We start from the raw sequence: 16,058 nt of genomic DNA, 5'->3' as shown, positions 1-16,058 counted from the left end.
TTTAGCCTGTCTTTATTTATGACAAAAGATGTCGCTTATTTTTAATCATTATTATAATCATTATTTAATCATTATATTTAGTTTTTTTTTTACTTTTTTTATCATTATATGGAAAATATTAACCCAGCAAACATAGAATATTACGGCAACATTGCGGCAATATTACAACATTGCAGCAATGTTGCTACAATATTCTGTGTTTGCTGGGAAATTACTTGGACAGTCAATTGGATCAATTTAAAGTAATATGTCAAATCTTTTTTTATATATTTTATTATTCTTTTCTTTTTTCTATCTAATTTTATTATATACATTAAATGCTGTTCTACATATTTCACACCTTGTTCTCAACATTGAGACTGTACAAATGTATCTCTAAACTTTTTGAACACCTTCTATAATTGCAGAATAATAATAATTATTAAAAAACTAATAAAAATATAATTTTGTGTAAACGTCATGACATGAAAGAGTCAAGCTGTTCTACTTCTATACAACAGCTATAAATTTGTTGTGTTATCAGAAATATGTACGCTAAATATATATTTTGTGCCCATTTTATATTTATTTAATATTTACTATATTTCTCTTAGAGAATATTTACTATATTCTCAGACAAAGCTATCTTTAAATCGAAAAGTAATATTACGATAATTTAAAATTAATCCTGCCGTTTTTGCTTATTCAGAGACTCATTTATTAATAGCCGCAGCTTTGAACGGATTATAATTAGAATTTGCGTTTAAAATCGTGTTGAATTTGTTCCGTAAATTCAACGCATAAATAAATCCGTCCCATTGTATCGCGTTGAAAATACCATGCTCGATGATTAGAATTCACGAGGATCCGACACACCTCTCGCTCTCTCTTTCTCCCTCACGGTGAACACCGTGATTTCGCCGTTCTTACTTTCGTTTCTTTGCTTTTCTTTCGCCCATTTGTTTCACCGCTCTTAGGATCAACCAATCTTCACGCCTTCATCCTGAGATACCGATCGACCATGTCGTAACGATTCACCGACGTCGGTGCCGGGCTTTTTCCCCCCTTTTCGTCCTCGTGTGAATTGGCCGACGTGAGAACCCAGGCCCTATACTCAAATTTCGATTATCGTTATTAGCATAGATTTTGGTGAACTCATCGACGCGTTGAGCACTTCGAGCGTTGCGTCAATTTGATTATCCGATCCCTAACGGAATCTCTCGATCTCTTCATTTTCCATCGTGATATAAAACGAGAATTTCGTTTTATTAATGGTTTACATTATTTTCAATCTACTTCGGAATGGGAAGTAATTATTAGCTGGCATTTTTTTTAATGTTCCTCTTTAACTGAAGAAAAAAAATCGCTTGCTTTGCAAAGCAAAAGAAAAAGATTAACTAATACATATATTTTATGATAAAAAAGAATTCCTTATTTTTATCAAAGTTATAACAAAATTATAAATTATTGCTCTTCTATAATCGATATTAATTCTAGAAATACGATTTGTTTTTATATATGTATATATATTTATATAAATATTTGAGATGAAATAGAAAATAATTTTTCGAAGAAGATTCTCTCTATAGCTTTTAACAAAAATTAATTTGTATTCTAATAAATTTTGCGATCCTTTTGAATGGTTTTCTACGCAAACGAATTAGGAGCAGCTTATTTCATGCTGCACGAACATCGCTCAGAAGTCGCAACGCTACCGGAAGAAATTTGATTTATATCGGTGCTGTTGTTTCGCATTCCTGTCGAGCGTGTGTCGCGAAGGTATTTGTATTCTCACTCACATTTTACGTCAAAAATTTTCTAAAATTTATATGAGATCGCGAAAATACACATGGCCATTTCTTCTCACCGCGCGCTGTCACATTCTTCATACGCGTGAATTAATACTTACATAGGTAAAAGTACCGGCGCCATTCTTTCTTAGGATGGTCAGGATGAACGAGGAGAAAACTCATAACTCTCGCAAGATTCGACGAGGAGCGATATTAACCGTAAGATTTGTGTCGCGATAAAAGACGCCCGACCAGGGATCAAGATAAATGCGCTTATCATCGAAGAAATTGGTCTCCGTATCGACAAGCAATTCCTTTCCTTCGCGGATTTAATATCTTGCATTGTCTTTGTAATCCTCACGTTTCCAGCAGCTTTGAAAAAACCAATTAAAGTCGAACAGAAACACAATCGTAGTAAGTATATAAGATACAGAGAGAAGAGATTTGCACATAAAGATCTTCTAAAGACGGGTTGAATTTTTGTAAAAAAAAATGTTTCTTAAATAGGATTGTGCTAGATCAAGACTAGTCTTGTTTCGAAATTCAAAATCAAGAGAAGATTTTTATTAGTCGTCAAGGCTATGATTGTTAAGAGATTATTGGTCAAGATTATTGATTTAAAAAAAATTGAAATAATTATTTGTAAATCAAGTGAGGAAAGAATCACTAAATTATACGAATTTAAAAAATTTTCTTTAATAGATTGAAATTGTATTACAGCAAACTTAAAAACAATTAATATAATAAACAAAATTTATAAAATATTTACAATTATTTAACAAATTGTGTAAAAAACTTTCTGTATATTTTCTATTATTAATTTTCTAAATATTTTACAATTATTTAATTACATAAAACTTTGCACATATATGCGGTTCTCTGATTGTATACGTGTAAACTGCATTCTGATACTACTGTATGCAACTTCCTTTATGTAAAAACAATGAAATATATATATATATATATATATATATATATATTGTATTTTTTGGAAATAAATGACATGAATAGTAATAATTATTAAATGATATAATTGGTAAATGACATAAATAGTGATAATTACCTTATATTATAAAGATTATGTTAATTATATTATTTGAACCAATTGTTCACTATTAGTTAAAAATTGTTAATAAAATCAAGGCATATAAGATGAGATTTTTAAAAAAGTTCACTCAAGAGCAAGTCAAGGTTTATAAGTTTTAGGAAATTTTCAATACTAATACAATATTTTTACTTATCATCTTGTATATATTTGAATATTATCTTGCGTTTCAATTTTAGACTTGAATCCATCAGAGTATTTATCTTCTTTCTATATTTTTCATCCTAGTTTAATAATTCTGATCAGCTGCAATGTAGCTATTATATAAATATGAACTCTCGCAAAATGCGATCTCGAGAAAAATACTTTTTCTCGCAGCGAAAGACGAGCAATAATGGATGTAGAAGGCAACGGGCATTCAGGCAGAATCGCTCACTCGCTCGCTCGGGATTTCAATAACGCTCGCGCACACAACTTTGTTTTACTTCGCGGCGATAGTCAGTCGTGCTGCCTGTGTTATTCAACATCGGTAGTCCATTTCCATTTCCAAGGAGGATGAATCCCCTGTATTTTCCGTGGAGGTCGCGCGAAAACGGCGAGGCGCGTTTCTTACGTCCTCTCTGTGACAATCTCTCGTTTTTTCAACAACCCTTCGATTATCGATCTCGAAAGATTGAAAATCTCGTCCACACGACATCCCACGTCCCAGGTCGTCGTTGAGCGTTTTTACGATTCTTCGGCGGACGTTTACGCTTTATTGATTTACGTGTCGCTCCGCGCGACGACGGGTGTTTACGTCCCGGCAATTTCAGTTCAGGGGCGGTGGCGGTGCCGCACCATATTACAGTCGTGATTTTGCATTATGGACTTACATGAAGGCGCGCTTATGATAGGGTGTTTCTTCGCGCCGCGAAAATTAAGTGATAAAATTATAAGTGTTATCGAGCGACGCGTTTAGCTACATCGGGAGGAAGAAAGTTGCGAAAGATTCGTGTCAAGACGGTATTTGTAAAAATATTGCAATGTGGTATCGAAAATTTTCGAAATCTTTTAAATCTTGTCTTGGACTTGAGCAAATTTTTATAGCAAAAATCTCGTTTTTCGTATTGCCTTGTCTCGATTTTAATAATAATTATTATCTAATATTGAATGATTGTTTAAAATTATATATATTTAACATCATCTTTATAATTTATAAGATAATAATTATTATAATAATTATTATTGTTATATATTATTACATTCGCATTTATTTTCCAAAACACTGTATATATTATTTTTTCAAAAAGATAGTTGTCTTCAGTAATGTCAAAATGCAATGCCAGTGCAGATGTCAGTGTGGTTCACACACACAATCAGAATTACCGCATACATGTGTAAAGTTTTGTGCAGTTAAATAATCATGTAAAATTTTATATCGTTTAAGTGTTTCTAAATTTGTTAATATAAATGTTTTTATTTATTAAATAAAATTTTTTAAATATATATATAATATATATACATATATATAATATAGTATAATTTTTCTCATCTAATTTACAAATATATATATTTTTTCTTTTTTTTAAAAAAACAATTATCTCGTCAATATCACACAATCTTGACAATCTTAATCCTGATAACTAATTAAAAAACCCGTCTTGATCTTGTCTGGAATGTCGAGACTAATCTCATGCAATCCTAGAAGGAAGAAATGCCATTCCACGAGATTTCTTCACGCAAAACGAATGCATAGGAGAAGGGGGCTTTATGAAGCAAGCCTCGTAATATCGTTGCGCGAGCATTCGTTCGCGCTTCGATCAAATTAATCGGACTACTACAAGAGGAATAGATAGCTTCGGAGAAAAAGGGAAAAGGCGAAAGAGTTCTCTGCGCTGAAAATTTTTAACGGTCACAGCGGTCGATTCGATCATTCGCGGCACCATTATTGGGAATTTCCAACACTCTAACGAGCGCGGTGCGTAACTGTTGAAAATTAAAAAAGAGAGGGTAGTTTAAGTGGCGATAAATTCCGGTCTCTGCTTGATGCGAATCGATCAACCGAGTTTCGCCGAATTAAACTGCGCCCGGGGATAACTCTTAATTACCATATCGAAACGGCAGCTTCTGGCGAGCCCGCGATTAATGAATGATTTATTTCGAATTTTGTTCAGAGGAGAAGGAAGAGGAGAGAGAGAATAGCGACGTTCATTATCACGTCGATTAATGATATCTCTAAAATCACTCTTTTGTTTGAAAAACGATAATTGCGTGAAATACAACGCACGAAAAATTATATAATCCAGTTTTATATTAATAAGAATTTTATTTAATAATGAATGAGTAACGCGCGCATGTGTATTATTGTGGCACTTTTCAGCATGCGAGACTATTAAAGTCTAATTTTATTCATCGTTAGCGTTATATACGAGAAGAGGATGCTGACTTATTGATTAGCTAGTATATATAGTTTGAATAGAGAGAAGAGAACACGCGATTCGATTGTTCGATTTAATCATTAACGATTATTCATCATCGAATATATCACGTGTATACAGGGTGTTCTAAAAAGGTATGTCAAAAATTTAACCTGACCGTATCACTGCAGGTTACGAGACAATCCGCTGTACGCCAGGCATTTTTCACTGCTTGTATTCAGAAAAATGGTGAACATTTTCAACATTTATTGTAACATACTCAAGGTCACATTAAAACCAAATGTAAATAAGCCTAATTAAACGATTGTCGTCTACAATAATTAATCCTAAATTTTTCCTTGTGTAAGTAATACAGCTAACAGTATTTTCAACATAACTCCTGAAATAAGCATTTCCGCACCTGTCCATATAACATTTTTTCATCCTTCAGGTGTGAGGAATATCTCCTTAAATTTTTGACATACCTTTTTAGAACACCCTGTATTTACCCTGCATATTTTTATTCAGCGATTCCATACAATTTCTTGTATATATTTTTGGTGAGTTAATTATTGAAGATTATTTTTCAGCCGATAACTAAGGCAATCGAGAATAACTGGATGTAGAATCGGGACGAAGAACAAAAATAACTCGTCGACGGACAAGAGTAAAATAATATTGTCTCATATCTGTATTATATCTGCCGTGTTCCCGAACTGGTTTTGGTTATATTAAGCAATCCGAGTTGGCGCCGGACATCTCGTTTATTGTAAAAATACGCGCTACGTCGATTTTCCGAACCGCTTCCGTAATGTTTATCTTGTCGTTACATTGAACAAGCGCGCGCATATTTCCAACGGAATTTCTATCAGCGGATTTTCCAATCACCGCCGTTTCCGAATCGCTACCATCGTTTATCGAATTCTGGTTCTCCTCCTTTTCGCCCATGTATTCGTGTTTCGTTTGCAATATTAATATTAAGTACAAAGTACATGTAATATTAAGTATGTTATTAAAGTGGCATTTGTCAGAAGCATTCAACTATATAATATATATTAGATACATGTATACGGCACGTGTCGTGTGATTTATAGCTGGCGTTATTCTCGTATCAAAAATAGATGTATGCGAGATTTGCGAGATCGTATCGGGGCTCTCTTCGGGATTGGATAATTACCGTGGCTTCACCGTCGAAACCATCCTCTATGTGCCGTTTGAAACCTTAACGATCACGTGTCAGGATTCTCCTATATATTCTCGTAACCTCTTTACTTAATCGGGAGCCAGACTCTAAGCAAACTTTAGGGCGGATCGCATGATTAACGGCACGTTCCGAAGGATATCCGAAGGCGTCCCGTTGTTTAGACACAGAAACGTATCGTGCACGGCAATTATCGACCGTATCCATCTATCCAATAAATACGACGTTAACGATTCTATTTCGGAATTATTATTTCTCCTTAAATGCATATATTAATTTAAATTTGCAAAAAGTGACAGATCTAAATATGTGATGCAAATGTGTTAATAAAGATAAAATTATTTGTGTATGTGTGTGTATGTCTAGTTATCAACTTAAGATATCAACGTAATCAAGATAATGGAAAATGAAATAAGATTCCTGAACTTTATTAATTAATTATGTTATAAATTTATATGATTAATAATATTATAAATTTATATGATTCCTCAATTAAAATAATATAGTAAGAATATATATATGTATATTTCTAATGACCTCAATATTGAATTTACAATGAAGCTTTTCCGAAAATATTCGCAAAATTAATTTAATTATGTAGCAAGTTATTTAATTTATATATACGTATATACTTCTTTTTATTTAATTTATATATATATATATATATATATATATATATTTATCATATAAATTTATAACATAATTAATTAATAAAGTTCAGAAATATATTTATATATATATATATATATATATATATCCTATTTTTATTTTTTATTAACTATTATATGATATATTCTACAATAGATTGAAATTCAATATTCTCTTGTTAGTCAATATATAAATTTACATTAAAAGTTAAAAAAAGTTTATTTGCTATATAGTTAAATTAATTTCGAGATTATTTTTGGAGGGAATTTATTCTATGTCCAGTACACTAACTAAAAATACACATGTATTCGTGACGTAACTTCTTCTAAATTAATTGATATTCTTATTCCGTTTCGTTTATTTTTTACATTTATATTTTATTTAGGTTTACAAGCTTTAAAATAGTCGTAGCGCTATCAATATCTTTCGGCAGAGATGTGATTTATCGTTAAAAATATAAGAAAAATATTATTAAATTGTGATGTAATTATAATTTCTATTTGTTGTAAATTAATGTATCGATAGAAGGTCTTTGATTTCTTGATGCGCCCTGAAATTTTGTTCTACATATATGATTCGTATTCCTGTGGACAACCGTAAATGTATTTTGAATTTTAGCAATTGTCACACAAATTCAACCGCTTGAAATTCAAGTCCGCTATGCGAAATTCGGATTGCACGCGCAAAGTTTCGTCTTTGATGTGGTTGATTGCTATTTTCGATGCGTCCGTGGACAGTACAACGAGGCTTGTTTAACGCAACAAGTTCAAATCGAGGTTAGTACTTATACATCTCCTTGGAATTATTCCCGATGTATTGAGAAGGATGTATAAGCTCCTATGAATACAATAAGATGAAATCTATATTGGAAATTCTTTACATAAAATTCTCTACTACAAAAAAATTATGATTATTGTGAAATTTCTCAAAAATTTAATAAAATTTAATACAAAAATATTTGTGACAGGATAATTTGAGAATCACACATATCATCTCAATATATCGTAATAATAAATATGGAAATAATTTTGTATCAATAACTATTAGTATTTTAACATTTCAATCGAGAAATAAATATATTAATCTTTATCTTTTATGTACAAAAAATGCAGATTATAAAACATTTAGCGAGTAATAATTTCGCTTGATATTCGTTTGAATCTGAAATGCTTTTTTCTTATTGCGTTAAGGAAGATCTGGATACCTATGAGAAAAATTCGGACATTTTGTTTGTAACATTGAAATAATATTTGGAAAAATTCGGATATTTTGTTTGTAATGTTGAATTGATATAATATTTTTTTTAAATATAAAAATATTATAAATAAATAAAATAAATAAAGCTATCTAAACACAGTTTTCACATATAAAGTCCAGTTTTTCTGCATCCATCACGCTTTTTGTTGAGCACTTTTGACATTTTTCACAACATTTCATCCAATCTTTTCCACTTTTATATCGTTATAATGAAAATGCTTCCTACAATAAACATCAATATTTTTGAGATCTTAGTTTCAACGATATTATTAAAGTATAAAAATGCCGAGATCTTGCATATCAAGATACATCAAGATACCTCTAAATTATTATATTTTCTAAACATACAAACTTTATCTTTAATAAAATAATTATTATAAATATATGTACACTTGTAATTACATAAAATCACATCTTTGCGGTTAACTGCAAGGAATAACATTCTCTTTAATTTTTTTTTTGAGGAGAGAATAAAACTGGAGCTAAAAATAGTATGTATAAAATGGACAAAATATTTTTATTGGAACTGAAAAAAAGGTATGTGAAATATATAATGTTTGTCGAAGAGAAAAATGTCGGAGCTCGTGCGCAAAATTGCGGTACAAGAACATTTTCTTTCTTTCTCTCTCTACGAGCATTGTAAAATTGACCAACATGATATGTATGTTGACATCCAGTCACACATATTGATTAAAATCGTCTCCGTTTTCAGAAGGAATTTAAGAATACGCGAAATGTGCTGCATTTTTGTAGCGAGAATCGAAATAGCTATCCTGAACATATTATGTGTCGAGAATCGGCAACAAAACTCCATTTTCATGTAATCTGAGAAATAAATGAAAAATACTTTGATTAAAAAACGCGGCTAAAGTTTTGATTAATCGAAGCGACCGTTTTTTGTTCGTTTTTATTTGTTTCCATCATATTGTCATTGATGATAACGAAAAATGCATGATAAAATTCCATCCTGTAAAAAATTTATATGTGAAAGGAAAAATTTATCGGATTTTTAGTACAAACGTATTATATTTCCTCGTATTGAGAAATATATAGGTTGCGTAAGAGCTTTATATTTTTTCAAGTCTAATGTCTATTTATATAGAAAGAAAAAGAGAGAGAGAGACAAGATAATAATTGCAAAAAATGAAGGAAATAAGCGTCTCGCAAATATACCTTTCTTAGGTTCTTTTTTATTACGAATAACTTTTTATTTAACTATAATGACAAAGGAACGGAATATTTTTCGAGATATTTACTTGTAGAATTTTTCTTTTATCATATCATAGCGTGTATCCTTGATAATGAATGCATAAAAAGATTCTGCATTTTCCAAGATTTGATTTCTACTTGTTTGCCGACTACGGCAAAAGTAAGATAATTATGTATTGTGTAGTTGAAATGATACTGTCCTATTTCATTATACGTGCCTCGATAGCTCGTCTTTACAACGAAAATGGGAGACTCTGTTATCTTTTATGTTACCATGTAAAGCGGTATTATCGCGTTGCCGTATAACCCAAGAGAGATTGGAAAATGAGACGGGACGCGCAAGGGAGGATATTTATGGTATACACCGCGAATCGGGGGCTCTTAAGGGGGACGCGTATAAATTGGGCATGGTTAAGGCTGGCTTATTTATAACAAAACCGTTGGTTAAGAACTGGCAGCGCGCGGGTTTATCGCCATAATGGAGAAAATGAGATATCCGTATCACAATCAAGAATTAGCGCGGTAGCTTTTCCATATTTCATCTCACTTCTGTTGCACGAAAATCCATTTGCACGCCGTATTATTTGCGATAATTGCAATTTCCAAGTCCCTTCGAGTTTGAGGATTATACGACGCGGGATACGTCCGCGATAAACGAAATCGGAGCAGATGATACCGGCAAATTAAATGGGCGACTGCGAATTGCCGGAGAATAAGGACGTGGGATTATTCATTTAGCGCGATAAATTACATTCAAGTAACGCGGAGGTGTTTGCTCGTACATATTACGAATAAGCTGATTAGATGAGACAGCGGAAAAAAGAGAACATCGAGCTCTCTCTCCCTCTCTTTCTTTTTTCTTTACTTCGTTATTTATTTCCTCCTTTGCTGCCCTTCGTCTTCATCTTTTCACATCTTCTCCTTCTCCTCGTCCTCGATCGTTTATCGACTCTCTCGCTCGCTCTTTGATACTCCGACTGATTGGAGCGTACGCAGCCAGTGTGGGGCATTAAATTCAATTGGAAACTATTTTTTTCCCGCACGCCGATATGCCGGACAAATTGTACTCCCCACACATGTCGGTCCCGTACAAAACCGGGATGTTTGATCCGTTATTTAGAGCCCGCGTTCGATTCGCGCCCGGACTCGATTGCTATGAGGAAGAAATTTTCACAAATGCATCGGTCTATTAATCGTTGTGTGCTTATTTACGATCGAAACGTGGAACAATTGCGAACATGTGTGCAGTAAATCATGTCAATAAAAATATTACAGATGCTGTTAACAAAAAGTAGAAATAATAATGTTCTCGTTTAAAGTAATAGTTAGTGAAAAACGAATTTATCTTTTGCTTGTTTACACGTATAAATAACCTCTTTTGTTTTTTAAAAAAACAGAACAGTTTGTTATTTGAAAGTAATTTTCATCATTGTCTTAATAGAGAATAATAATAATTTAGTTGTAATAATACATGTTTAGAATCTTTTTCGATACAAATTTATAATTTGCAAGATAAATACAATAAATATTTATTACCAAACTTAATTGAGTTTTACCGAAAAATTCGATTTCGAAGATAGAAAACTACTCTTTATCCACATATGTTTATGAATGAATATCAAATATAATATTTTATTTCTTTCACATTTTTCAAAGCAAATATATTTTCTCGATAAATAAAAAATCTGCACTTTATTTTATATATTCATGATACGGAATTCATAGACATCGAATAAAGCTTTATCTGATGCTTTATCTGCTTATTACGAACTTTTTCAATTGCGTAGATTATGAAATGCATTAATCTATTAAACAGTATACTGAGTTTTCGATAGTTTCAATCAGAAAAACTGGTGAATTAAACAGCGGAATATATAATCGAAATGTAGAATGATTGCGAACAAAATGTGTGTAATAAATCATGTAAATAAGAATGCAACAGATGCTGTTAGTAAAAAGTAGGAATAACAATATTCTTCTCTAAAGAAATACTTAATGAAAAATAAATTTGTGTCTTTTGCTCATATATAAATTTTGTATAAATAATCTCTTCTTTTGCTACAAAACAGCTGTTTGTTATTTGAAACATTTTTTTATTATATTGTCTTAATAATCCGGTTATAATAAAATATATTTAGAATTTTCTCTTTATAAATTTATAAAAAATTTGCAAGTTAAATATTTAAGTTATCGCCAAACTTATTTGAGTTTTGTCAAAGATAAGAAATTTATCGTTTATCCATTTATGTTTATGTGTATATCAAATATAAGTGTTACATGTATATCAAATATAATAAACATTTTACTATTTTGTTCATATTTTTCAAAGTGAGGATTTTCTCGATGAATAAAATCTGTACTTTATTTTATATATTCATGATACGATGGAATTAATAGACATCGAATAACGCTTTATCCAATACTTTCTTTTATCTGCTTATTACCAACTTTTTCAATCATGTAGATTATGAAACGTATTAATTCATAAAAAACTAGTTTCGGAAACTCTCAGTTTCCGGAAGACAATTCTAATCAGAAGAACCGGCGAATAAAACAACGGAGTTTAATACCAGCGCGACAATATTGTTAAAAATCATTGTTGGCCGACCGAGTTTTATTTTTAAGCAGAAAGCGCGTCGACTTAATGAATTTTTATTGCGCATTCCGTAGACTCTGGAGAGAACGCTCAGCTCGTACGTTGACTTTTAATTATCAACAATGTGATCGCGAAACTAAGGTAATATGCAACGAGCAAAATACGAAGTGCCTTCAAAGCTTGCAGTTCAATAACACGACAATTGTTTGTATTTTGCATGCGATGAAAGGAGCGAGTTGGACGGAGAAAAAATAACATCGTCTTACAAATGATTCTTTTCCTTGAAATTTTAGACGCTCTAATCTAAGCAACGGTAAGCTCGAATTTTAATGAAATTCTTGAATTTCAACAATTAATTTTATGTCAGTTGCATTAAAATGCTCGCAAAAATATTGTAACATAATATATGTATGCATATATGTATACATGTATATATGTGAATGTCCGTTTGAATAAATGTCGCGTTTAATTAATTTCCATTGAAACAGCAAATACGAATATCTACTTTCTAAATTTTGCAATTTCGCAGAGTAAAGAATACGACATACGAACGAACGAACAGATGAACGTATTTGGATCCGAGAAAATCCGAAACCGCGGTATTCGGGTTCGGGCGATCATTATAGTAATATTGTAGTCCGTAGGAACATCGGGAGAGAATCTGAGTAAAATTTGTTACCACAGGAATTCGTTACTACACGTAATAATGTATTCCAAATATCGTTCGCGCTTACGTGGCGTATTATCAAAATCTTTGCATAATTTCTAACAAGATTATATAACAACTAAAAATTTCCTCTGCGGGTATATTGCAATTTTTATGTGATTTGTAAGAAAAAGATAATTATTGCTGACGATAATTGAAAAAATAACTATACGTACAAATTTTTACGCTTTAAAAATGCAATAAAAAAATGAAAAAAGAGTTCTCATGACTTTGGCTTTTTTGAAAAGTTCTCATGAGCTTGGCCTTTTAAAGCCACAAGAAATTAAATAACCTTTAATGAAAAATGTAACTTCCTATAAATGTAAATGAAGATAATGAGTCTTTATTATTCAGTTAATTTCAAGTGAATTTGCTTGAACAGAATTTTAATGTGACGTTTAATTATTAAAATACTTAATGTTAGAAAGACTACAAAGAGAGAGAAGCTAAGTACAAAATCTATATGTATAAACTTTTTTATATATAGGTTTTCGATGTCATTAATAATTTGCGGGTATTAATAAATCTAATAATGTTATATTATATGTCAGGTGAATAATCAGTAGATTACCATGCCGGATAATTTCTCGCATAAAAGTACCGTATTTTACAAATCACACTCTTCTGTTCTGCGTAATGCTACAGTGATTCATCGCGACAAGCTGTGATGTGATCTTGTAATATCGCTAATGGCCACGTGGCATAATATCTAGATCGTAAAATAGGTGTAAAAAGTATGATACTAATTAGCCGTGCAGCTTTTTGCGTGATCGATTAAATTAGCACCGTTCGATAAAAGTTATCAAGGAAATTGTGAAAGATATCGTAAGATAATTGGGGCTTTGCTGAGTACTTTGGCAAATACATTTGGGACTGTGATTTTCAAATTTTGCGCAAAATATTTTATCCGCTAATAAAATAACTGTTAATATTATTTATTAGCTTGATTACATTACGTGATGCCAATCTTGAATTCAACGATGACAGATTTCCTGATAAATATAAAAGTTATTTTAGATTACGTTTATTTTCACCAAAGTTTATTTCTCAAAACAAATAATAATCTCTTTTTCGCTAATAATAATCGCCAGCCGCGATTTGTCTTGAAAAAGCAATTAATTTCAAATTAAATCAAAAGTTTCTGGCGTAAAAGTCGATGATGGAAGTTCTGAAGTACTCTTTGTACGAACCTTATACCTGACGGGGTATGAGAAATCGATTTTTATTAACATGGATATAAAATTTATGAGATCATAAGTCGATGTGGGAGCTATTCGCGAGTCATTTTGTTTATCAAATTAAAGTATGCAGGATTGAAACATACTTCACACGCGTCGCGCGTGTTTCGAAAAATAATCCGACGTTACGATCGACGAGAATCGATTTAATCGTCTGATGCTATATATAGAAAGACGTCTCGACTCTTATCTGAGACAATTAACAAGGCTGACGGATGCTCGAAAATTCTGACGGCCCGCCTCAACGTCGTGGATCGATCCCGATATTATTCCTCGAGGATGGTCGTTGGTCGTGCCGCTTCATAAATCGTTCGATTTATCGTTGCTGACTCACCGCGATCCGTTCGCGGCACATTGCTGCCCGCAAGGGGTACTCGCCGACCTCACCGGGCGGCACAGGTGAGCTATGGAGAAGCCAGACTTCGAAAATTGTCGAGGATATCCTGTACGATAATCACGGATATAAGCGACCATATGATCGAGCAAGAATCGCGGCGCATCCTTTCTCGGGCAAATATGATAGATTATATATCTCCACTTATTAATAAACTTCTATTATGACGAGTATTATCGACAAATATAACTTTCTTTCATGTGTATGCGACATGCAATATTATTTTATATTATATATATTGTAAGGAGATTTTTGTTTCAAATTTAACATTATTCTTCTACGAATTCTTTTTGACTTTTTGAATTTGAAAATAATTTTTAGGAGTTACGATCAAGCTTTTAGACAGAGACGAATAAAGAAGAAATACTTGTTGTTTAATTAATTAATTTCACAAATTTATTTTATTTTATTTTATTTTAATAAGTTTTTAATTTATATATTTTTATTTAATTTCATGAATTTGTTTTATTATAAAAAATGTATCAAATGAAAAAAACAAAATGTTCAATCAAAATTATTGCTGATGAAAGAAGATATGGAGAATGTGAAATATCATATATTTATTTTTATATCAAACGGAATTTAAAATAATATTTTTAATAAAATTTAAATTTGTTATAGAAAAATTGTACAAATATAAATTACGTAATTAAGTTATAATAAATATGAAGGCAGGCAGAGGTAAACATAGTTATGTAAATTCCTCCAAAATGATTTCCACGTGTTTACTTGTTGATCAGAGGGAAATACGACATTTATTTTAAATATATTTCATAAACCGAAATAAAGTATAATAAATATATTTTTTAATATCCTCTTATTTGAGATTATATGTATATAGTAAAAGTAGAAGTGTACTTACGTCAAAGTCAGCAGTGCATTTTACAAGATCTGGTGGATGGCCGGAGTATAGCTTCAAAGATTGCAGCAAACCCTTTAAATAAATAGCCAGGAAATAGTAGACTATCGTACGACATATAAAGTTCATTGTCTTGTTTCACGAATCTCGTTTCTGCTACGTCCTTTCTTCCTTTCGTAAGCGACACTATTCGCAAGCTCGCATTAAGTCACTTTTGTTGTAAAATATCAAAGTTTAAAAAGAGTATAAATATAAAAATAAAAATATGTATAAGAGGTAAATATAAAAAATAAAGATATGTATTTATATATATTTTTTTTTTATCGACATCGTATTTACGTATTAAGAGGGTTTGCAGCCAAAAAAAAAGATATCGATTTATCGTGTTGAGAAATAATCGCATAACCAGATATATAGTTCGCAATTTCTGATTCGAGCGACGTCTGGTTTTTTAATGACGAATCAATTAAATCGATCGCATTTTTTGACGCAAGTAAATATTCTTCTATCTAATAAGTATAAAAAAATGATTTTTAAATATGCGTACAAAATACAGATTGATTCTTATAACTTTGTATACTGCCGAGATTATCACACAATTTATGATTCCCGTATTTTTCAATACACACTACTGGAGAAAATCGGTGATTTATCTGCGCACACAGGCAACAATTCCAGTCTTCTATTTTGGAAAAAGGAACCGGCATACTGGGACGGTGCATCGATCATTCTGAAAGTGT

At 31.5% G+C, this 16,058-nt stretch overlaps 1 protein-coding gene across 6 annotated transcripts in view; it reads right to left on the bottom strand.

Moving 5' to 3' along the window:
• The window catches only part of Mp (collagen XV/XVIII-type protein multiplexin), a 288,473-nt gene that overhangs the window by 33,584 nt on the left and 238,831 nt on the right, over positions 1 to 16,058 (bottom strand). For 5 of the 6 annotated variants that reach the window (XM_083092194.1, XM_083092195.1, XM_083092197.1 and 2 more), the window contains exon 5: positions 15,322 to 15,393. The exons of the other annotated variant lie outside the window; for it this stretch is intronic. In XM_083092194.1, coding sequence (XP_082948320.1) covers positions 15,322 to 15,393 — 72 coding nt within the window. The remainder of the gene's footprint in view (positions 1 to 15,321; positions 15,394 to 16,058) is intronic. 6 annotated transcript variants of the gene reach the window in all.

Source organism: Camponotus vicinus, unplaced genomic scaffold, assembly GCF_025532165.1.
Source record: "Camponotus vicinus isolate PSW18456_S1 unplaced genomic scaffold, iyCamVici1.0 SCAF_2, whole genome shotgun sequence".
Taxonomy (NCBI): domain Eukaryota; kingdom Metazoa; phylum Arthropoda; class Insecta; order Hymenoptera; family Formicidae; genus Camponotus; species Camponotus vicinus.
The sequence above is the reverse complement of the archived record's forward strand: the minus strand, read 5'-3'. Positions and strand labels throughout refer to the sequence as shown.